Genomic DNA, 22,633 nt, shown 5'->3' on the forward strand with positions numbered 1-22,633 from the left:
CAACCAGTCAGGATGCTCTCGATGGTGCAGCTGTAAAAGTTCCTAAGGATCTGAGGGGCCATGCCAAATCGTATCAGCCTTCTGAGAGAGAAGAGGCACTACCATGCTTTCTTCATGACTGTGCTGGTGTGAGAGGGACATGTTAAGTTCTCAGTGATGTGGACACTGAGGAACTTGAAACTCTTGACCCTCTCCACTGCAGCCCCTGTTTCTTGAAGTCCCCAATCAGGTCCTTGGTCTTGCTGACATTGGGGGAGAGGTTGTTGTCCCAGCACCACACTACCAGGTTTCTGACATCTTTCCTGTTGGTCGGTTACAGTTGGGTGATCATAATATGAAACCAATAGAGGATTAAGATGGAATATGATTTGATAATCTCCTTAGTGTTTGTTATACATGTGAATCTTTAGTCAGCATGCTTCAATGTAGCCTATAGTCTTATGGGTGAGATATAGTTAACAAATCATTGGTTGAGCTGGGCGGGAGGATACAATGTTGCTATTGTTGATTGTCAGAACATATGTTGCACTGACTTGTGCTGGACCACATAGCCCATTGTGATTGAGACCAAGCTCATGAGCTCACCAAGCTCTTCAAGCACCGCCGATTCATCCGCCACAATGGCTGGCCGCCGCAGCTGTGTGAATTCGCTCTGGTCGGGCACTGAGCGGGTTCGGATTGGCGAGCGGCTGAAAGCGACCCTGGCCGGAATCCTAGAGCTGGACCTGCTCCGGGGACAGCATCTAGACATGATCGATGCGGAACTAGACCTCAAAGACACCAGCAGCACCGATACAACGGTGACTGTCATCACTGATAAACAGGAGGAAAACCTCGAGAGCGCAGCCTCGGATGGCTCTGCGACATCCCGCAGGCAACAGGTCAGTGTGTGTGTAGACCCAGATCTCTTGACAAGATTGGTTGTTATTAAATATGAATGCATGCTGATCTGCAAGTAAGGCATTCCCATCCCGTTCCATCAAACAGACTGCTGCGCTGCGCTTCTCCACTGATTGAGCGATGGAGTCATAAGCACGGACCTACATTGATTACACAAAGGTGTAAATCATTCTAATAGAATTGACAGCAATCCATCCGCCTCTACTGCTTCTAATTCCGTCTTGTATCAGTCAAGGTTAAGAAGACAACGGGTGTTATGGTTCTGTCCCCTTCTGGATCTAATATGATGAGTGTCAATGCCCACATCTATTTCACATGCCAGTTTCCCCCAAGGACATCTCATAGAAATGTATCTGTGTAAAGAATGTACACTGTGGTACACACCCCATAGACACAATTCTACTCCTAGGTCAGGTCATTCTGTAGATTTCTACAGAGTTCTATATTCTGTATAGAACAAACGTCTTGTAAGTGGGCTATTGTAGTATGGGAATAGGTAGATGTTTTTGTGGGAGATAAGATTATTTGATTGGGAAAAGCCCCATAGTAAAACAACTTGGTGCAAGTGTAAATTGTAGACCTATTGAATAAAGTTATTGTTATTCACTTGCATAGTTGGTACAATACTAAGAATAGAATGCAGAAGGTCACATAGCCCTACACATAGCCCTACACATAGCCCTACACATAGCCCTACATATAGCCCTACACATAGCCCTACACATAGCCCTACATATAGCCCTACACATAGCCTGAGTTTGAAGTCTGAAGTTGAACCTGATAGTCTGTGAACCCCCTGACCTCATGTAGGTTAGGCTACCATGCTGCTTTGATGTTACAGTGTTTGGTGAACAGTCACTTAGCTCCAGTAAAAGGGACAACTCAAGACATTCCCTTTTATTGATCAAATAGAGCATGGTCATCATATCCCGAGGGAATGAATCAGCACAGCATTCTACTTACTGCCTTTTCATTCTCAGAAACCCTGCATCGATTTATTCTCTTGGTTCCCTGTGGCTTTCAGCAGCATCCATCCTAAGCTATGTTAAATGGTATTAGTCATCACCCACACCATAGAGACTAGCGCTGTAGCTGCCTTTCCATCCGCCAACGCAGACCTGATTTGCATATTAAACAACAAATGAAGAGACAAGTTACTTCTGCTGTTGTTATTTTCAACATGACACGTTATCACTTCTCCAATTCTGCCCACTGGGGAGAGAAGAGAGGAGAGAGGAGAGAGGGAAAAGGAGAGAGGAGAGAGGGAAGAGGAGAGAGGGAAGAGGAAAGGGGAGAGGAGAGGGGAGAGGAGAGAGGGAAGAGGAGAGAGGGAAGAGGAGAGGGGAGAGGAGAGGAAAGAGAAGAGGGGAGAGGAGAGAGTAGAGGAGAGGGGAGAGGAGAGAGGGAAGAGGAAAGGGGAGAGGAGAGAGGGGAGAGGAGAGGGGAGAGAAGAGGGTAGAGGAGAGGGGAGAGGAGAGGGAAGAGAAGAGGGGAGAGGGGAGAGGGAAGAGGAGAGGGTAGAGGAGAGGGGAGAGGAGAGAGGGAAGAGGAAAGGGGGGAGGAGAGAGGGTAGAGGAGAGGGGAGAGGAGAGGGAAGAGAAGAGGGTAGAGGAGAGGGAAGAGAAGAGGGGAGAGGAGAGGGAAGAGGAGAGGGTAGAGGGTAGAGGAGAGGGGAGAGGAGAGAGGGAAGAGGAAAGGGGAGAGGAGAGGGGAGAGGAGAGAGGGAAGAGGAGAGGGGAGAGGAGAGAGGGAAGAGGAGAGGGGAGAGGAGAGGGAAGAGAAGAGGGGAGAGGAGAGAGGGAAGAGGAGAGGGGAGAGGAGAGGGAAGAGAAGAGGGGAGAGGAGAGAGGGAAGAGGAGAGGAGAGAGGGAAGAGGAGAGGGTAGAGGAGAGGGGAGAGGAGAGAGGAGAGAGGAGAGAGGAGAGGGAAGAGGAGAGGAGGAGGGAAGAGGAGAGGGTAGAGGAGAGTGGGAAGAGGAGAGGATAGAGGGAAGAGGAGAGGAGAGAGAGAAGAGGAGAGGGGGAGCAGAGAGGGAAGAGGATAGAGGGGAAATGTGACTGGATATACAGACTGCAGTTAGTCACTCTCTTTCTCCCTCTGTCTCTCTCTCTCTCTGTGGCTATTTGAACTATCACAGTGGGGTAACAGTAGTACAGTACCGTTGCACCCCATCAACACTTGATTTGCTGCCAAAGCCCACACTGTGATCACCCTCACCAGCATTCTTCTATGTACATTTGCACCATGACATGTATTGCTGGCCCTATATTAACCTCCAGCCCACACAGAGAAACATGACGTCAGAGGGCATTATCTTGGATTGAAACGTCAGGCTCCTCTGCTTCTTCAGTTACAGTCAACAGAATTCATTAATAATGCATAGTATGCAGGTGTATAACCAATATCTGCCTGCAAGTGCTGTTAATAATGTAGCCTATCTTTCCCAACGTCTCAAAAAAGATGCTTCCCATTTTGAAAATAACTTATAAAGGCTTTATAGAGTATTCATAAAGTGTTCGTAAGTTCTACATAGATGCTTCATGAAAGTACGTCACAAAAGTATGTTATACGTTCACATTATGTGGTCTGTCATTCTTAATGGAGTATTTTCTGTCATGTGTCTTTGCATTGTGTGGACATGTTGTACCTTTAGGGAAAATGACTGAGTCTCTGTCTCACATAGAAGGACATCCTATTACAGTAGTGTTAGAACTGAGGGGCCCCCACCCCACACCTGCCTCTCTCTCTCTTCCTCATCTCATACTGTAACTTTACACTGTGGTAACTTCATGCCCATGGAAGAGTGGGGGTGTACGTGTGTTTGTACATGGCCCTGACGGTTATCAGTGTGTGTGTATGCGTGCACACTTGCGCAACTGTGTGTATGAGCTCGCTTTCTATGTGTTTGTTTGTGTGCATGCTAGTGTGCGAGCAAATCTTAGGGCATTTGCTATTTGTGTTTTAGAGTGTGGCAGGCAGGCAGGCAGGCAGGCAGGCAGGCAGGCAGGCAGGCAGGCAGGCAGGCTCTGGATGCGTTGAATGTTCTTCTGCTAGGTCTGTTGTGTGGGTGGAGAGTGAGCAGGAACCGGAGCATTTGCACATCGTTACAAGATTGTAAATAGACATAATATGACATTTGAAATGTCTCATTTCCTATAGAACTTTTTTGAGTGTAATGTTAACTGTTTATTTTTTACTGTTTATTTCACTTTTGTAATATTATCGATTACACTTGCTTTGGCAATGTAAACATGTGTTTCCCATAACAATAAAGCCCTTTCAATTGAATTGAGAGCAGCTGTAGCTATGGTGAGGAGGGGGTAGTTTTAAGATATTATGGGGGTTGAGCGGGGTATTCATCACACTGGTTCTCTCCCTGACTCACTCACTCTTTCACTCTCCTCTTTTCGCTCACCCTTAGCTCCCCCACTCTCAAGCACCCACTCACTTCCCCTTAGAGAAGGACTTTTCTAACTAAAAGTAGCAGAAGAGAGAGGAGACAGAGAGAGAGAGAGGAGACAGAGAGAGAGGAGACAGAGAGAGAGAGAATGAGACAGAGAGAGAGGAGACAGAGAGAGAGAGAATGAGACAGAGAGAGAGAAGGAGAGAGAGGAGACAGAGAGAGAGAGAAGGAGACAGAGAGAGAGGAGACAGAGAGAGAAAACGAAGCAAAGCTTGTAAGCTGAAGAAGAAGAGATAAGCAGGATCAAAGTTTTTTCCCTGCCCCAACCCCCTGTCATTCTCCCTTATCCCCCTCTCCTCCTGCCCCCACCCCCTGTCATTCTCCCTTATCCCCTCTCCTCCTGCCCCACCCCTGTCATTCTCCCTTATCCCCCTCTCCTCCTGCCCCCACCCCCTGTCATTCTCCCTTATCCCCTCTCCTCCTGCCCCCACCCCCTGTCATTCTCCCTTATCCCCCTCTCCTCCTGCCCCCACCCCTGTCATTCTCCCTTATCCCCTCTCCTCCTGCCCCCACCCCTGTCATTCTCCCTTATCCCCCTCTCCTCCTGCCCCCACCCCTGTCATTCTCCCTTATCCCCCTCTCCTCCTGCCCCCACCCCCTGTCATTCTCCCTTATCCCCCTCTCCTCCTGCCCCCACCCCCTGTCATTCTCCCTTATCCCCCTCTCCTCCTGCCCCCACCCCTGTCATTCTCCCTTATCCCCCTCTCCTCCTGCCCCCACCCCTGTCATTCTCCCTTATCCCCCTCTCCTCCTGCCCCCACCCCTGTCATTCTCCCTTATCCCCCTCTCCTCCTGCCCCCACCCCCTGTCATTCTCCCTTATCCCCCTCTCCTCCTGCCCCCACCCCCTGTCATTCTCCCTTATCCCCCTCTCCTCCTGCCCCCACCCCCTGTCATTCTCCCTTATCCCCCTCTCCTCCTGCCCCCACCCCCTGTCATTCTCCCTTATCCCCTCTCCTCCTGCCCCCACCCCCTGTCATTCTCCCTTATCCCCCTCTCCTCCTGCCCCCACCCCCTGTCATTCCCCTTATCCCTCTCCTCCTGCCCCCACCCCCTGTCATTCTCCCTTATCCCCCTCTCCTCCTGCCCCAACCCCCTGTCATTCTCCCTTATCCCCCTCCTCCTGCCCCCACCCCCTGTCATTCTCCCTTATCCCCTCTCCTCCTGCCCCCACCCCCTGTCATTCTCCCTTATCCCCCTCTCCTCCTGCCCCCACCCCTGTCATTCTCCCTTATCCCCCTCTCCTCCTGCCCCCACCCCTGTCATTCTCCCTTATCCCCCTCTCCTCCTGCCCCCCACCCCTGTCATTCTCCCTTATCCCCCTCTCCTCCTGCCCCCACCCCTGTCATTCTCCCTTATCCCCCTCTCCTCCTGCCCCCACCCCCTGTCATTCTCCCTAATCCCCCGCTCCTCCTGCCCCCACCCCCTGTCATTCTCCCTAATCCCCCTCTCCTCCTGCCCCCACCCCCTGTCATTCTCCCTTATCCCCCTCTCCTCCTGACCCCCACCCCTGTCATCTTCCCTTATCCCTCTCCTCCTGACCCCACCCCCAGTCATCCTCCCTTATCCCCCTCTCCTTCTGACCCCACCCCCAGTCATCCTCCCTTATCCCCCTCTCCTCCTGACCCCACCCCCAGTCATCCTCCCTTATCCCCCTCTCCTCCTGACCCCACCCCCAGTCATCCTCCCTTATCCCCCTCTCCTCCTGACCCCACCCCCAGTCATCCTCCCTTATCCCCCTCTCCTCCTGACCCCACCCCCAGTCATCCTCCCTTATCCCCCTCTCCTCCTGACCCCACCCCCAGTCATCCTCCCTTATCCCCCTCTCCTCCTGACCCCACCCCCAGTCATCCTCCCTTATCCCCCTCTCCTCCTGACCCCACCCCCAGTCATCCTCCCTTATCCCCCTCTCCTCCTGACCCCACCCCCAGTCATCCTCCCTTATCCCCCTCTCATCCTGCCCCCACCCCCAGTCATCCTCCCTTATCCCCTCTCCTTCTGACCCCACCCCCCAGTCATCCTCCCTTATCCCCCTCTCCTCCTGACCCCACCCCCAGTCATCCTCCCTTATCCCCTCTCCTCCTGCCCCCACCCCTGTCATTCTCCCTTATCCCCCTCTCCTCCTGCCCCCACCCCCTGTCATTCTCCCTTATCCCCTCTCCTCCTGCCCCCACCCCCTGTCATTCTCCCTTATCCCCTCTCCTCCTGCCCCCACCCCCTGTCATTCTCCCTTATCCCCCTCTCCTCCTGCCCCTACCCCTGTCATTCTCCCTTATCCCCCTCTCCTCCTGCCCCCACCCCATGTCATTCTCCCTAATCCCCGCTCCTCCTGCCCCCACCCCTGTCATTCTCCCTAATCCCCCTCTCCTCCTGCCCCCACCCCTGTCATTCTCCCTTATCCCCTCTCCTCCTGACCCCACCCCCTGTCATCTTCCCTTATCCCCTCTCCTCCTGACCCCACCCCCAGTCATCCTCCCTTATCCCCCTCTCCTTCTGACCCCACCCCCAGTCATCCTCCCTTATCCCCTCTCCTCCTGACCCCACCCCCAGTCATCCTCCCTTATCCCCTCTCCTCCTGACCCCACCCCCCAGTCATCCTCCCTTATCCCCCTCTCCTCCTGACCCCACCCCCAGTCATCCTCCCTTATCCCCCTCTCCTCCTGACCCCACCCCTCAGTCATCCTCCCTTATCCCCTCTCCTCCTGACCCCACCCCCAGTCATCCTCCCTTACCCCCTCTCCTCCTGACCCCACCCCCAGTCATCCTCCCTTATCCCCTCTCATCCTGCCCCCACCCCCAGTCATCCTCCCTTATCCCCCTCTCCTTCTGACCCCACCCCCAGTCATCCTCCCTTATCCCCCTCTCCTCCTGACCCCACCCCTGTCATTCTCCCTAATCCCCCTCTCCTCCTGCCCCCACCCCTGTCATTCTCCCTTATCCCCTCTCCTCCTGACCCCACCCCTGTCATCTTCCCTTATCCCCTCTCCTCCTGACCCCACCCCCAGTCATCCTCCCTTATCCCCCTCTCCTTCTGACCCCACCCCCAGTCATCCTCCCTTATCCCCCTCTCCTCCTGACCCCACCCCCAGTCATCCTCCCTTATCCCCCTCTCCTCCTGACCCCACCCCCAGTCATCCTCCCTTATCCCCCTCTCCTCCTGACCCCACCCCAGTCATCCTCCCTTATCCCCCTCTCCTCCTGACCCCACCCCCCAGTCATCCTCCCTTATCCCCTCTCCTCCTGACCCCACCCCCCAGTCATCCTCCCTTATCCCCCCTCCTCCTGACCCCACCCCCAGTCATCCTCCCTTATCCCCCTCTCATCCTGCCCCCACCCCCAGTCATCCTCCCTTATCCCCCTCTCCTTCTGACCCCACCCCCAGTCATCCTCCCTTATCCCCCTCTCCTCCTGACCCCACCCCCAGTCATCCTCCCTTATCCCCCTCTCCTCCTGCCCCCACCCCCTGTCATTCTCCCTTATCCCCCCTCCTCCTGCCCCCACCCCCTGTCATTCTCCCTTATCCCCTCTCCTCCTGCCCCCACCCCTGTCATTCTCCCTTATCCCCCTCTCCTCCTGCCCCCACCCCTGTCATTCTCCCTTATCCCCCTCTCCTCCTGCCCCCACCCCCTGTCATTCTCCCTTATCCCCCTCTCCTCCTGCCCCCACCCCATGTCATTCTCCTAATCCCCCGCTCCTCCTGCCCCCACCCCCTGTCATTCTCCCTAATCCCCCTCTCCTCCTGCCCCCACCCCTGTCATTCTCCCTTATCCCCCTCTCCTCCTGACCCCACCCCTCAGTCATCCTCCCTTATCCCCCTCTCCTCCTGACCCCACCCCCAGTCATCCTCCCTTACCCCCTCTCCTCCTGACCCCACCCCCAGTCATCCTCCCTTATCCCCCTCTCATCCTGCCCCCCACCCCCAGTCATCCTCCCTTATCCCCTCTCCTTCTGACCCCACCCCCAGTCATCCTCCCTTATCCCCTCTCCTCCTGACCCCACCCCCTGTCATTCTCCCTAATCCCCCTCTCCTCCTGCCCCCACCCCCTGTCATTCTCCCTTATCCCCCTCTCCTCCTGACCCCACCCCCTGTCATCTTCCCTTATCCCCTCTCCTCCTGACCCCACCCCCAGTCATCCTCCCTTATCCCCCTCTCCTTCTGACCCCACCCCCAGTCATCCTCCCTTATCCCCCTCTCCTCCTGACCCCACCCCCAGTCATCCTCCCTTATCCCCCTCTCCTCCTGACCCCACCCCCAGTCATCCTCCCTTATCCCCCTCTCCTCCTGACCCCACCCCCCAGTCATCCTCCCTTATCCCCCTCTCCTCCTGACCCCACCCCCCAGTCATCCTCCCTTATCCCCCTCTCCTCCTGACCCCACCCCCAGTCATCCTCCCTTATCCCCTCTCCTCCTGACCCCACCCCCAGTCATCCTCCCTTATCCCCCTCTCCTCCTGACCCCACCCCCAGTCATCCTCCCTTATCCCCCTCTCATCCTGCCCCCACCCCCAGTCATCCTCCCTTATCCCCCTCTCCTTCTGACCCCACCCCCAGTCATCCTCCCTTATCCCCCTCTCCTCCTGACCCCACCCCCAGTCATCCTCCCTTATCCCCCTCTCCTCCTGCCCCCACCCCCTGTCATTCTCCCTTATCCCCCTCTCCTCCTGCCCCCACCCCTGTCATTCTCCCTTATCCCCCTCTCCTCCTGCCCCCACCCCTGTCATTCTCCCTTATCCCCCTCTCCTCCTGCCCCCACCCCCTGTCATTCTCCCTTATCCCCTCTCCTCCTGCCCCCACCCCTGTCATTCTCCCTTATCCCCTCTCCTCCTGCCCCCACCCCATGTCATTCTCCCTAATCCCCGCTCCTCCTGCCCCCACCCCTGTCATTCTCCCTAATCCCCTCTCCTCCTGCCCCCACCCCCTGTCATTCTCCCTTATCCCCCTCTCCTCCTGACCCCACCCCCTGTCATCTTCCCTTATCCCCTCTCCTCCTGACCCCACCCCCCAGTCATCCTCCCTTATCCCCCTCTCCTTCTGACCCCACCCCCAGTCATCCTCCCTTATCCCCCCTCTCCTCCTGACCCCACCCCCAGTCATCCTCCCTTATCCCCTCTCCTCCTGACCCCACCCCCAGTCATCCTCCCTTATCCCCCTCTCCTCCTGACCCCACCCCCAGTCATCCTCCCTTATCCCCCTCTCCTCCTGACCCCACCCCTCAGTCATCCTCCCTTATCCCCTCTCCTCCTGACCCCACCCCCAGTCATCCTCCCTTACCCCCTCTCCTCCTGACCCCACCCCCAGTCATCCTCCCTTATCCCCCTCTCATCCTGCCCCCACCCCCAGTCATCCTCCCTTATCCCCCTCTCCTTCTGACCCCACCCCCAGTCATCCTCCCTTATCCCCCTCTCCTCCTGACCCCACCCCCAGTCATCCTCCCTTATCCCCTCTCATCCTGCCCCACCCCCAGTCATCCTCCCTTATCCCCCTCTCCTTCTGACCCCACCCCCCAGTCATCCTCCCTTATCCCCCTCTCCTCCTGACCCCACCCCCAGTCATCCTCCCTTATCCCCCTCTCCTCCTGACCCCACCCCCAGTCATCCTCCCTTATCCCCCTCTCCTCCTGACCCCACCCCCAGTCATCCTCCCTTATCCCCCCTCTCCTCCTGACCCCACCCCCAGTCATCCACCCTTATCCCCTCTCCTCCTGCCCCCAATGCTCTTTGTTAAGTCAACTGTCTTCCCTATTATTCCTTAAAGTCCCCCTCGCTCCCCCTCTGAGGGTGTGTGCATCCTAAATGGCACCCTATTCACTACTTTTGACAATTGCCCTATGGGCCCCATAGGGAATAGGGTACCATTTGGGACACATACCTCTCTTCCCCTCTCAGTTAGGCAGTATGAGTCACCTGTTTTGTCTCCTGTTTATCTCCGTAGTAACGGAGGATTGATCAGGCCTGACTGTGAACAATGCCCCCTGTTGTCCCCTCCACCCCATAACCCTATCCGGCTAATATTGGGTATCACCGCAGGGGTCAGGGGTCATCGCATTCATCTAAGTAAGAAGAAAGTCATGTATTGGCTTTTGAGGAGAAAGAACACATCATGTTCACGAGTGTTCTAGAACTTCCAGTAAGGCTGATGACATCAGTGTTTAGTAAATAAGAACATTATAGATCCATTCTACACCACTCTCTAATTATCATCTCTTTAAAGACAAGTTGTGACTTGAATACCCCTGTTTTCTGTCTTTCAGGTTCTCTCTTCTCCTTCAGAAACAGTGTTACCATGTCATACCAGCACGTTGGACAAGGACAGTGGGGGGAACTCTGAAGGAGATGGGCCGGTTCGTTCCAGAGTTGATGGGAATGGTGGGGATAACTCATGCTGCTCCACCCTCTCTTGGGATGCTCCATCTGAACTGCTCTTACCCCCAGACCTTGATGGTGCAGTCCAGCTGGACTATTACTCCAGGCCCAGCTCAGGTAATGGGCTGTGTGGTTGTGTGATCGTACTATGGGGGCGTAATTTGGGGGTGGTCTGTGACACCCATAGGGCTTTGGCCAGGGCCGGACTACCAATTCTGGGGCCCCGGGGCACCTACAGTAGCTCGAGGGGGCTTGTGATGTGTTCATATGTTATCTGAAAGGGCCCTGACCTCCAGCCCTGCATGCCCATTCTGTAACCTGGGCCTGGCTTTGGCCAATAACACAGTTTTGTTTACTTTGTGAGACACCATGTTGAAAAGCCATATTAAATATTAACCCTCTCCTCTCCCTGGTCCTTTATTTACCCCTCTCTTGTTGTTATCTTCTTAACACCACTTAATCACTCTTTCTGGTGACCACCTTCTCACTCTCTCTCTGAGCCTACACTCTCTCTCCCTTTTCTGCTCCCCATCTCTCTTCCTCCCTCTTTATTTCTCCCACCCTCCATCCTTCTGTAGGTTTTTATTCAGTCAGTGGCAGCTCCCTATCAGACTCCTGCTACTCTGTGTCCAGTGAGGCATCCCTGGCCCAGGGGGGTCCAGTGAAAGGTGGGCTAGTCCGGGCTGGACCAGGACCACCCTCAGGGGGAGCATTCAGGCTGTGGGAGCAGCGGGCTCTCTCTGCAGACCACAGAGACAGACAGTGGCCGGAGGCCACGCAGAAGCCAAGAACTCAGAGCATTGAGGAGACCACAGAGATCACTGATAGGAGACCAGTGTCTACGGGTCAGATAAATATAAATGCACTCACTCTTCAGTACAGTTCATCTGTATTTAACCAGTATAGGCCATTCAGACATAATTGTCACTGTTTTACAGGGAGTCCTGGGACCATGGTCCTAGATAAATGTTACTGTTTTACAGGGAGTCCTGGGACCATGGTCCTAGATAAATGTTACTGTTTTCCAGAGTCCTGTGAACATAGTCCGAGATAAATGTCACTGTTTTCCAGAGAGTCCTGGAAACATAGTCCTAGATAAATGTCACTGCTTTCCAGGGAGTCCTGGGACCATAGTCCTAGATAAATGCGTTTGCTTCTTCATAAGCTGACTGACATTCATCAACTTTGTCTCTCGTCCTTTGATCCCAGTTGACCTGGAAATGAACAGCCTTTTCTTCCTCTCTGACCTGTGCGCCAGCCTGGGCGACCCCCATGCCGGCTCCCTCCTCCCGCTGCCTGACCTCCGACCCCAACTCGACCCCAGGTTCTGTTCTGACCTGGTGTCCCGGAGGACCAAGGAGGTGTACCCGTACCCCAGCCCCCTCCATGCCGTGGCCCTCCAGAGCCCCCTCTTCACCTACAGTCAGGACCCCTCTCCCTCCTCTCGCCTCTCGCCGAGTCCAGACTCCTCTACCCAGGCTGAAGAATCTCAGTCCACTCCCCTCTTCCGGCCCCCCCAGCCTCCTCAGCCCTCCACCTTCACCCAGCTGGAGCAGTACATCACCAGGCTGGCTCGCCAGTACCGAAGCCGGATTGCCCCCCCTGACACCACCCTTACCTCCATCCCCAGGCAAGGCTCCCACAGGGGCCCCAGAACCCCTGGCCACGGCTCCACTCAGTCGCTGTCGGCCTTTGAGAACCGCAGTACCCCCTCCAACCTGACAGGGGGCAGTGTGACGCCCTGCAAGTCTTTTCTGGGAAACTCTGCACGGGTCAGCCTCAGCAGTATCAGTAAGAAGGCCAGTAGGAACTCCATTAACCTGGGCCACCTGCCCTCAGCGACAGGAGAAGATCTCAAAATCAACCTCCATCTCAACCTCAGTCTCAACCTCAGCCCCAATCTGAACAAAAACCTGGGTTTAGACTCAAACTCCAAGGAAGGTATTAGCACTAGTGGTGTATTAAGGAGTGACCATGCTACTACCCCCACTGCCTCCCCCTCTCCTTCCACCTCCTCCCTCTCCAGTGCCGCCACTCCCACCCCTGCCCTGAGGGTGAGGCCACGCATCTCAACCTGTCCCTCCAACCTCAATCACCGGAGCTCTTTGGAGGTCACCGGGTCAGGGGCTGGGTCAGGTCTACAATTCTCCCGCTCACTGGACTGGAGTAGATTGGATTCTTCACCAGGGAAAGTGACAATGAGTCAACCTAGCGTCAATGCCCCGGACGCCAGCCCGAGTATGCTCAGCGAGGACTCAGCGATGGTGGGGGAGATCTCCCGTCTCTCTGGTCTGCCCCGGGCTGTGGTGGTGGGGCTGATGGAGCAGGGTGTGGAGCTGGATGTTGACTGCTTCCAGAGCGACACCGAGAGAAAAGGTCAGGGGTCAGAGTTTAAAGGCCAAAGCTCCTCCCCTTCCTCCCGCCAGACAGCCCGGAATGACCACCAGTCTCATTATCATGACTATTCCAGTGTCCGCCACCTCCACGCCAGTAACGAGACTGACCTCGACCCCCAGAGGCCGATCCATCTGTCCCTCAGTGTCACCAACTCCTCCAGTTCCCATTCCAGTAGCCCCAATCACCCTTACCAGTCCACCTCAACCCATCCATCTACCCATCATCATGTCACCCACCACCACACACATACCTTCCACTGCCAACAAACCCCTTCCCCATCCGACCCCTCCTCCTCTACTGCCTCCTCCCCCTCGTCTCGTGACCACCCCAGGGTACACTCCCCACCCCGCCCTCTCCAGCCCTCCCCCCTCGCCACTACTCCATTCTCTGTGTTCCGGCGGGATGACCCATTCCAGTGCTCCCTGCCTCGCATCAGTGACAGCAGCTCACCACAAGGGGGCGGCATCCGGCCCAGAGGGGGGTCGCTACGGCAGTGTGCAGGGGGTGGAGGGGGTAGATGGAGGGTAGATGGGGAGGGAGAAGGATGGAAGAGGGTGGATGGGGAGGGGCTCTACCAGGGGAAGCATGTGTCCAGGGAGTTGGTGAGGGCATCGACGGTGAGCAGCTTCCACAGGAAACAGAGGTGCTACAGCAGCAACTGGGGAGAGGAAGGCAGTCACGACACGGCCCAGACGCTAAAGAAGGGGGCAGACAAACTCTGGAGGGACTTCGAAGGGCATTCATGCGGGAAAGAAGCTGAGGAGGAGAACAAGGAGAGGTGGAAGAGAGAGGGGATCAGGAGAAAGAAGGAAAATGACCAAAAGGAGAAGCTGCAGGCCAACAAAGAGACAGAGAGGCGACAGAAAGAGAGCAGTGCCTCAAAACGCAAAGGGAAGGGTGGTGGTGGTGGTGGTGGCTGGGACAAGCGTAGCTCCAGCCTGAGGCTGTCCAGACAGGCTCTGTTCCGCAGTGAGTCCCAGGGGGAAGTGCTGTATCCTCGAGCCCTAAAAAAGGAGCATCTGAGGGGGGCACAGTGGACCTCCTCCCTGGACATCGGCAGAGGCATGGAGCTCAGTGTGGAGGGGGTTCGTCCGTTGGTGTTTGGAGGAAGAGCAGAAGAAGAAAATTGCTTGTCCTCTACTGCCAGCCTCTTCCACCTCTCTAGCTCTCAGAGCCTAGATGATAGCTGTCCCTCCCTCTCTCCTCCTCTCTCCTCCCCATCGTTCTCTCCATCCCCTCCAAGTAGGGCACCCCTCACACGCTCACGCTCGCTGAGGGACCTGAGTAGAAGGGTGTTTAGCTCAGTGAGGTCTCTCAGTTTGAAACACAAGACGTCAAGGAAGTGAGAAAATCACAGAAAGTGTTTTTGCCACTAAGTTAGTCAATATTCAGGCAGTTGTATTTTGGCTGATAAGGGGGTGCCAATGTTTTCCCTTTCTATACTTGATTCTGTTGAACTTGACTCTCAGTAGTACTATGTGACTGTGTGTCTGTGTGAGTGGTCCCCTTTGCATGCAGCTCTGTGGACGGTCACAGCTATCGGTAGTCTGAGCTTGTTCTCCTCTCAGAGTGTATATCAAATAGAAGTTTACACACTGTATGTTGCCTTTGAAGTACAATCATATTGGCTATAAAGACCAAAATCAGCAAACAAAATGTTGTATAAATGAATATTGTGCTCAGGATTTTGAAATGGATATCAGAAAAGTAATCATTAAGAATAAAATGTTATTTGAAACAAATGTGTGTATCTTGGATTATTATTAATAAAAGGCAACTAATACAACTTATTTGACTCTGAATACTTCCATCCACCTCGCAGTAGTAACACCAGTGTACCGCTGTAGTAACACCAGTGTACCGCTGTAGTAACACCAGTATACCGCTGTAGTAACGCCAGTATACCGCTGTAGTAACGCCAGTATACCGCTGTAGTAACGCCAGTATACCGCTGTAGTAACACCAGTATACCGCTGTAGTAACACCAGTATACCGCAGCAGTAGTAACACCAGTATACCGCAGCAGTAGTAACACCAGTATACCGCAGCAGTAGTAACACCAGTATACCGCAGCAGTAGTAACACCAGTATACCGCAGCAGTAGTAACACCAGTATACCGCAGCAGTAGTAACACCAGTATACCGCAGCAGTAGTAACACCAGTGTACCGCAGCAGTAGTAACACCAGTGTACCGCAGCAGTAGTAACACCAGTATACCGCAGCAGTAGTAACACCAGTATACCGCAGCAGTAGTAACACCAGTGTACCGCAGCAGTAGTAACACCAGTATACCGCAGCAGTAGTAACACCAGTATACCGCAGCAGTAGTAACACCAGTGTACCGCTGTAGTAGTAACACCAGTGTACCGCAGCAGTAGTAACACCAGTGTACCGCAGCAGTAGTAACACCAGTGTACCGCAGCAGTAGTAACACCAGTATACCGCAGCAGTAGTAACACCAGTATACCGCAGTAGTAACGCCAGTGTACCGCTGTAGTAACACCAGTGTACCGCTGTAGTAACGCCAGTGTACCGCTGTAGTAACGCCAGTGTACCGCAGCAGTAGTAACGCCAGTGTAACGCTGCAGTAACGCCAGTGTACCGCAGCAGTAGTAACGCCAGTGTACCGCAGCAGTAGTAACGCCAGTGTACCGCAGCAGTAGTAACGCCAGTGTAACGCTGTAGTAACGCCAGTGTACCGCAGCAGTAGTAACGCCAGTGTAACGCTGTAGTAACGCCAGTGTACCGCTGTAGTAACACCAGTGTACCGCTGTAGTAACACCAGTATACCGCAGCAGTAGTAACACCAGTATACCGCAGCAGTAGTAATACCAGCGTACCGCAGCAGTAGTAACACCAGCGTACCGCAGCAGTAGTAACACCAGTATACCGCAGCAGTAGTAACACCAGTATACCGCAGCAGTAGTAACACCAGTGTACCGCAGCAGTAGTAACACCAGTATACCGCAGCAGTAGTAACGCCAGTGTACCGCAGCAGTAGTAACACCAGTATACCGCAGCAGTAGTAACACCAGTATACCGCAGCAGTAGTAACGCCAGTGTACCGCTGCAGTGACGCCAGTGTACCGCAGCAGTAGTAACACCAGTATACCACAGCAGTAGTAACGCCAGTGTACCGCAGCAGTAGTAACGTCAGTGTACCGCAGCAGTAGTAACGTCAGTGTACCGCAGCAGTAGTAACACCAGTGTACCGCAGCAGTAGTAACACCAGTGTACCGCAGCAGTAGTAACACCAGTGTACCGCAGCAGTAGAAACGCCAGTATACCGCAGCAGTAGTAACGCCAGTGTACCGCTGTCATTTCAAAAAATATTTATTAAGTTGAATCAAAACATTTTGTACACAAAAAGTAACACGACTGATCATTAGACCAGAAACAACCACATTCAGAAGGCATAATAGGACTTTGAGTTTGAACAGTGCACAAAACAGTCTCTTTAGTACCCTCACTTTGACCTTCAACCCTTTTGAGCCTCCAACGACGTAGCTTCCTGTTGGTCATCAGGCAAATATCTACTCATTATGTGATCAATATATTATGTGATCAATATTAGCCAACCAGCCTTCCTTAGGCCGATTCCCTCTAACATGCTGTAGCTCTTCTTAGATGTCCAGTCTAGGTTTGTTTCCTCTTTCTCCTCCAGTGCTCTTCTCAATCCTCAGGTTCAAAACAACAGAACATCCCTCCTGATGGGAACTTATTTCTGGGTGACTCCTCCGCTGGCACCCTCCCCTGCTCTCTGACTGGAGGAGAACATGCCTCGGTACAGAGCCTTCTCCTTCTGGTACTCTGTGCTCAGCCTATCCTCCGCTTGCTGCAGGTGCATCCTCACATTAGTGTCTGTTACAGTGACAAATAAAGTTATTCAAATTTCAGTCAACATTAGGAGAATGGGAATAGCATATAGACACAAAAATAATACAATATATTGTGATTTACTTCATTCTGTTGGGGAATAGAATAGTATTCCTATAACACGCCCTCACAACACACCAATAAACTGTTTTGTTTTACTCAAAGGCTGTGGTAGGGAGAGCAGTCAAAAACCTGAGCTACCATTGGGTTGTCCTTTGCTGGCCTGAGTGAGGTATTGCTTGGCACTCTGTGCGTTTCCCAGCTGCAGAGAGGCCACTCCTGCTCTGTACAGGGCCTTGATGTCACCCGGACGCCACTGCAACACCCGCAAGCTGTACTCATGGACACGCGTGTAGTCTACACATTCTCTCTGCAACAGACAGGCTAAGAAAGGGGGTAAGAGACAGAAAAGGGAGACAAGTCAGTCAAGAAAGAGGGGGGATTGTTCATTGTGTTCAGCATTATACATGACTTTAAAAGGGTTATTCACTGCATGCCAGGTATCGAGGCCTGTAATACCTGCTAAATTGTTGTAGCAGTCGACCTGTGTGTTCCTAAGTAGTTCTTGCTGTCCTGCGGTGAGTACAGGAGCCTCAGGACCAAACCCCTTCACTGCCGCAGTGACATCAGAGTCTAAACTACGCAGAATGAGCAACGAACGGTGGTAACGTCCAATAGCAGACCGAAGGTTTTTCTCTTTGTAGAATTTGTTCCCCTCCATTTTTAGGTGGATAGCATCTTGGAGCTGGGAGTCTACTTTGGCACCTGAGGGGCCAGGACTGGTAGAAGAGCCTGAACAGCTTGCCACTGCAGCCCCGGCCCCCAGCTCCATAATCTCACCACCTGGTGGCTCTGGACTCGCCATGGTACTTGATGGCCAGTGGAGATGGGAACAGAAGTACACGAGAAGACATGATATTAGATGACTAGACACATTGTTGTGTTACTTGGGTGGTACACACCCAACACTAAATCTTAAGACAAAACTTAGCCAATGTCACTAGCCGGCTACCACCCAGTTACTCAACCCTGCACCTTAGAGGCTGCTGCCCTATGTACATAGACATGGAACATCGTTCACTTTAATAATTTTTACATAATGTTTTACTCAATTCATATGTATATACTGTATTCTACTCACTGCCACTCCGAAATTGCTCGTTCTAATATTTATATATTTCTTAATTCTATCGTTTACTTTGAGATTTGTGTGTACTTTTGTGAACTGTTAGATACTAACGTTCCTGCGCTGTTGGAGCGAGGGCCACAAGTATTTCGCTACACCCGCAATATCATCTGCTAAATATGTGTATGTGACCAATAAAACGTGTAATTTCTTATGAGTAAAGAACTGGAGGTGCTATTGCCCTGAAATCTGAAACCTTCCCTTGATGTTAATCACAATATATTGTAAAATAAAAACTAGCTAGTCATTTCAACGTATTCACTAAGACGTTATATGGAGTGTCCTACCTAGGTCCTGTACGAGCTAACAAGAAAAAATGAGTTTTTTTTATGCTAGCTTGCGCGATAGACACGCATGTGAGTGAACAAGATGCAAAGTAACTTCCAGTTGACATGGTCATATGTTGACCGTTATAAAAAATTGTAATAGCGACTCACCTTACAGTCTATTGATCTTTACACAAAAGACAAATAAAATACTTGAACTTGTCCACCAAGCTAGAGCACATCCAAACAATCACAACATTGGTGTTCAGACAGGCACTTCCTGCTTTTTCTTCTTCTGTGGTGAGAGTAACCCAACCTTTTTGACTGCAACGGAACTGATTTTATTGTTTTTTTAGCGCCACCTGCTGTAGTAACATGGACACTATGTGATGCATCCATCTATGAAAGAGCGTTCATCAATACTGTAAAGTAAAATGGTGTAATGTTTATGTCTTTGGTGAATTAATGAAGAGTCCTAGAAGTTTGTAGAAGGTTGTTTGGATCAAATAAAATAATTCATAAATTGTAGATGACCTAGGCTGCAGTATGTCTTATTTATATGACATAATCCTATAAATGATTTATAGGACAGACTTTTGAAATGGTCCATTGTTAGGAAGGTTGATCGGATTAATGTTGTCCAACTGACCGACTTTAAATGACAAGAGGTGGGGGTCGGCTTTGTACCCCCCTTTCGAATCTGGCGTACATTCTGTCCCATGCATCTTACATAACTAAAAAACAAACATATTTGTCGCTATTATGGATAATGATTGATTAAAAAGTACCATGATTAAAAAGTACCACGATTAAAAAGTACCACTCAGTTGATTGAGTCAAATAATACATTTGCAAAATGATAACGTTTTGACAGAATTCACTGCATATCTGATCTAGTTAATGTGTCCAACGCTCAGTATGTGTCGTATGCAAGTGCGTCACTGGCACATTTGTAAGGGGAAGGGAGTGTTGTAATGCTAGTTTGCGTGCAGGCTGTTCTTTAAATATCCTGTTTTCTTTCAGAAATATGACACATGGTAGTTTAATAATTCAAGAAAATACCGAATAAACGGGACGGTACTGCCTGAAGATATCCCGTATTTAGTTCGTTTTGATCGATCTTTTGGATTTAGGATATGGAGCTTGATCGGCGACTGTTGGTGGCTCACTGCGCAGCCCACACCCTGTCAATACTGGCCGGGTTGATGGTGGTTGTCCCGCTAGCGCTAAACGGCTCAGCTTTCAAAGGGCGTTGTGCGCTTTTCACCACTGGTTCTTGGAGGACGGACAATCGAACCGACATTTATGTGGAACAGGGTGAGATTTCACACTTGGTGATACAGCAATGGGGTCCACCGTCTGCATGCCAGTTCGCAACTTTTGTCGGTGTTTTCACGGTGCTGTATGGTGCTGCGCAGGGCTGGCGAAGCATCTTCTATCTCCACGGACGGCTTGACGAGTGAGTAGGCTTTCCATAGGCTTTGAAATAGTTAATCAATAGTACAATAGTACATAAAGTAGGCCTATATATATATCGTTGTTTTTGTTGTTAAAAATAAATAAATATATATATATATATATATATATATATAAATATTTTAAAAACAACGATACAAATGGAAACATAACTGACATAACTAGCCTGATAATAATAATAATAATGACCATTATGAAATATCAAATTGTGCAATGCATTGTTAGTCATATGTGTCATCGGTAACTGCTATTACATAGTTATAACAGTTCACGTCAAATTACAATGTTTTCAGTAGTTCACAGTCACCAATGTTATTACTATGTTTATTTTCCAGCACCTTGTTCTCTGCCTTCCTGACCCTGATCCTGAGTCTGTGTGTGTTGTTCCTATCTGGGGGGGCTAGTGTCACCCTCTCCCTGGGGCTGGCCTCCTGGTGCAACACTGTCACAGACGACAACACCAGACCCTACAGGTAATGTTCATATACTGAGACATATATATCAACAGGTCGTATTTTAGGGTCTTCCAGGCCAGGTAATTTGGTCAGGAAAATCTCTGTGCATCGACCGGTGTGTTGCATACATTGCAGTGAGTGTGAGGGTCAAGCTACAGGGGTTTGACTGTTGCCTTGTTAAATATTGACAGTTTCTTGTCTCTGTCTGTTTGCGTGCAGCTGTGCAGAATCCCAGTCCGTCCCCATGTACCTGGATGTAGAGACGTCCTCCTTCTACACTGAGCTCACTCTGGCAGAGGTATGTAGTCCCCCATAGCCCATATCTCATGCCAGTGGGCTTTCCCTGCTCAAAATAGAAATTGTCTGCTTTGCATTAGCATGAGTGAGTCAGTGTATTTGTGATTTAGTTGCAGTTTTTCTCTCCCTCTGTGCTCTCTATTTCCCCTTACACCCTCTTGTTATTATTATTGTTGCTGTTATTATTATTATTATTATGATCATTGTTGTTATTATTATTATTATTATTAGTGTTATTCTTATTATTATTGTGTAATAACTCTCTTTCTCTTTTTGTTTCTCTATTCAATAATACTTATAATATATACTTGAACTGATAATAATATTTCTCTCTCTCTCTCCAGGTTGCTCTGTGGAGTGTGACAGCATTGTGGCTGACCCACTCCATCCTGTCTTTCATGCGTCTCTACCACTCCCACAGCGAGCACATCAGCGGGCCCTGCCTGCCCAGGGAGAAGGAGCATCTCCTCGGTCACTCTTCCTCCTCCTCAGGCTCATCAGGATCAGACCGGGGCTCACCCTCACCCGCACAACCCCTATCAACAGCACCCAGCATCATCTTTGTCTAAACCCCTAATGCCAATGGAACCCCACGCAGCTACACATTATGAGGGGTGGAAATCTATATGAAACAAAGAAGCTGAGCATGTATTGATTCAAGAGACTGGACTACAGTTTGTAGTTTGATTGAACCTTTGTTTAAACCCATTTGAATTTATATGAGTTCCATCCCTCATAACCTGTCATTACCAACACCCAGTGTTTTTATTCTGCTAAATCTCATCATCACCACCATTCACCACTTACTGTTGCCTCTTATTTAACAGGGTTCAACCTCCAACCACAAATTGTCATCTACCAATTCTTTTTCAGACCAAAGGGGATTCATTGAACGTACGGTAACTAAAAAAGGAATAAATGAAGTAATGTTATTGCATTTATTAATTAGATGTTTAACTAGTACCGTCTTATCTTAGAGTCTTAGACATATGGTTTAATATGTGATCACAATCAGTATGATATTAGTGACATTCATCAGTGCATAGCTCACTAACTTCATAACAAGGTAGCTGACTGACTGACCTGTGCCAAATTAGTTACATATAAATACTAAGTTATTATTTTACAGGGTTGTCTGTTTCAACAAAACATGACCTAAAAGTGTTTGTTCAATATGTATGTCTGTTATATCCAACAGTTCCAAAATTGGCAAATGTACCATTTGCATGTTGTGTGCAATAGCTCTCAAGGCAAAAGTAATTCATTGTTTGAGTAAATGAACATTTGTACTGAGGCGCTTTCATTGAGAAGCAAGAAGCATATAGTATTTTTTTGAAAGAGAGACACTATATTCAAATAGGATCACTGTGTGAGAAAGACACATTAATGTTTTATTGTGTCACAGAATCACTCTCTTCCTCTAGTGAAGGTTGTTGTATGATGCTATTTGTGTAGGTGCAGCTGCTTTCAAGGCATTTGAAGCCTCCAGATTTTTCACAAATATATAGCTTTGATGATAGTAGTATCAGAACAAGTATATGTGTGAACTAGGCTGAGCCAATAAGGTTTAGGGAGGTATAGGATAGAGACAAAATACACTCGGAAAAACACGTATTCCAACTTGTCTTGACCTTTAAACTCTGAACTCTGACCTCAGTAGTCGTGGTGACACACAGATAGCGGAAAAATAAACCGGAAGAGAGATAGACTGTCTATAATCTATTGCATTTTGGAGTATTACTGGCAATATTGATGATGTTTTATACTGGTTATTTATGTTAATGTTTTTATTTAGCATCCTGTTTGTGTAAATCAAAAAATATCTTCCTATGAATTAAAAAAAGCGTTTCATTTTGGGAGTTACAATGTTTATAACTTGTTGACATTGCGCTGGGCATGGAACTAGAAGTTGGCCTGCAGTGCTGATTTTAGATCAGTTTTGTTTGTTTCTAGAT

The 22,633-nt window shown here is 50.8% G+C and overlaps 3 protein-coding genes across 3 annotated transcripts; 2 read left to right on the top strand and 1 right to left on the bottom strand.

Annotated features, from left to right (window-relative positions):
* Positions 1-568: 568 nt before the first annotated feature.
* Positions 569-15,375, top strand: si:ch211-168f7.5 (dapper homolog 2). The gene is made up of 4 exons (XM_052486809.1): positions 569-881; positions 10,613-10,841; positions 11,303-11,569; positions 11,934-15,375. Exons 1-4 carry the CDS (start codon positions 576-578, stop codon positions 14,465-14,467), a joined length of 3,336 nt encoding a protein of 1,111 aa, XP_052342769.1. The 5' UTR covers positions 569-575; the 3' UTR covers positions 14,468-15,375.
* A 1,064-nt stretch (positions 15,376-16,439) lies between these two features.
* On the bottom strand, positions 16,440-18,783 carry LOC118363262 (tetratricopeptide repeat protein 9C-like). Its single transcript, XM_035743943.2, has 4 exons — positions 18,622-18,783; positions 17,518-17,867; positions 17,200-17,382; positions 16,440-16,983 (listed from the first exon to the last, which is right to left on the bottom strand). The coding sequence occupies exons 2-4, from the start codon at positions 17,861-17,863 to the stop codon at positions 16,841-16,843; spliced, it is 672 nt and encodes a 223-aa protein (XP_035599836.1). The 5' UTR covers positions 17,864-17,867; positions 18,622-18,783; the 3' UTR covers positions 16,440-16,840.
* Positions 18,784-19,378: 595 nt separating this feature from the next.
* zgc:153018 (Transmembrane protein 179-like) lies at positions 19,379-22,537 on the top strand. Its single transcript, XM_035743948.2, has 4 exons — positions 19,379-19,909; positions 20,262-20,399; positions 20,601-20,679; positions 21,023-22,537. Exons 1-4 carry the CDS (start codon positions 19,587-19,589, stop codon positions 21,245-21,247), a joined length of 765 nt encoding a protein of 254 aa, XP_035599841.1. The 5' UTR covers positions 19,379-19,586; the 3' UTR covers positions 21,248-22,537.
* Positions 22,538-22,633: the final 96 nt, after the last annotated feature.

Source organism: Oncorhynchus keta, chromosome 30, assembly GCF_023373465.1.
Source record: "Oncorhynchus keta strain PuntledgeMale-10-30-2019 chromosome 30, Oket_V2, whole genome shotgun sequence".
Taxonomy (NCBI): domain Eukaryota; kingdom Metazoa; phylum Chordata; class Actinopteri; order Salmoniformes; family Salmonidae; genus Oncorhynchus; species Oncorhynchus keta.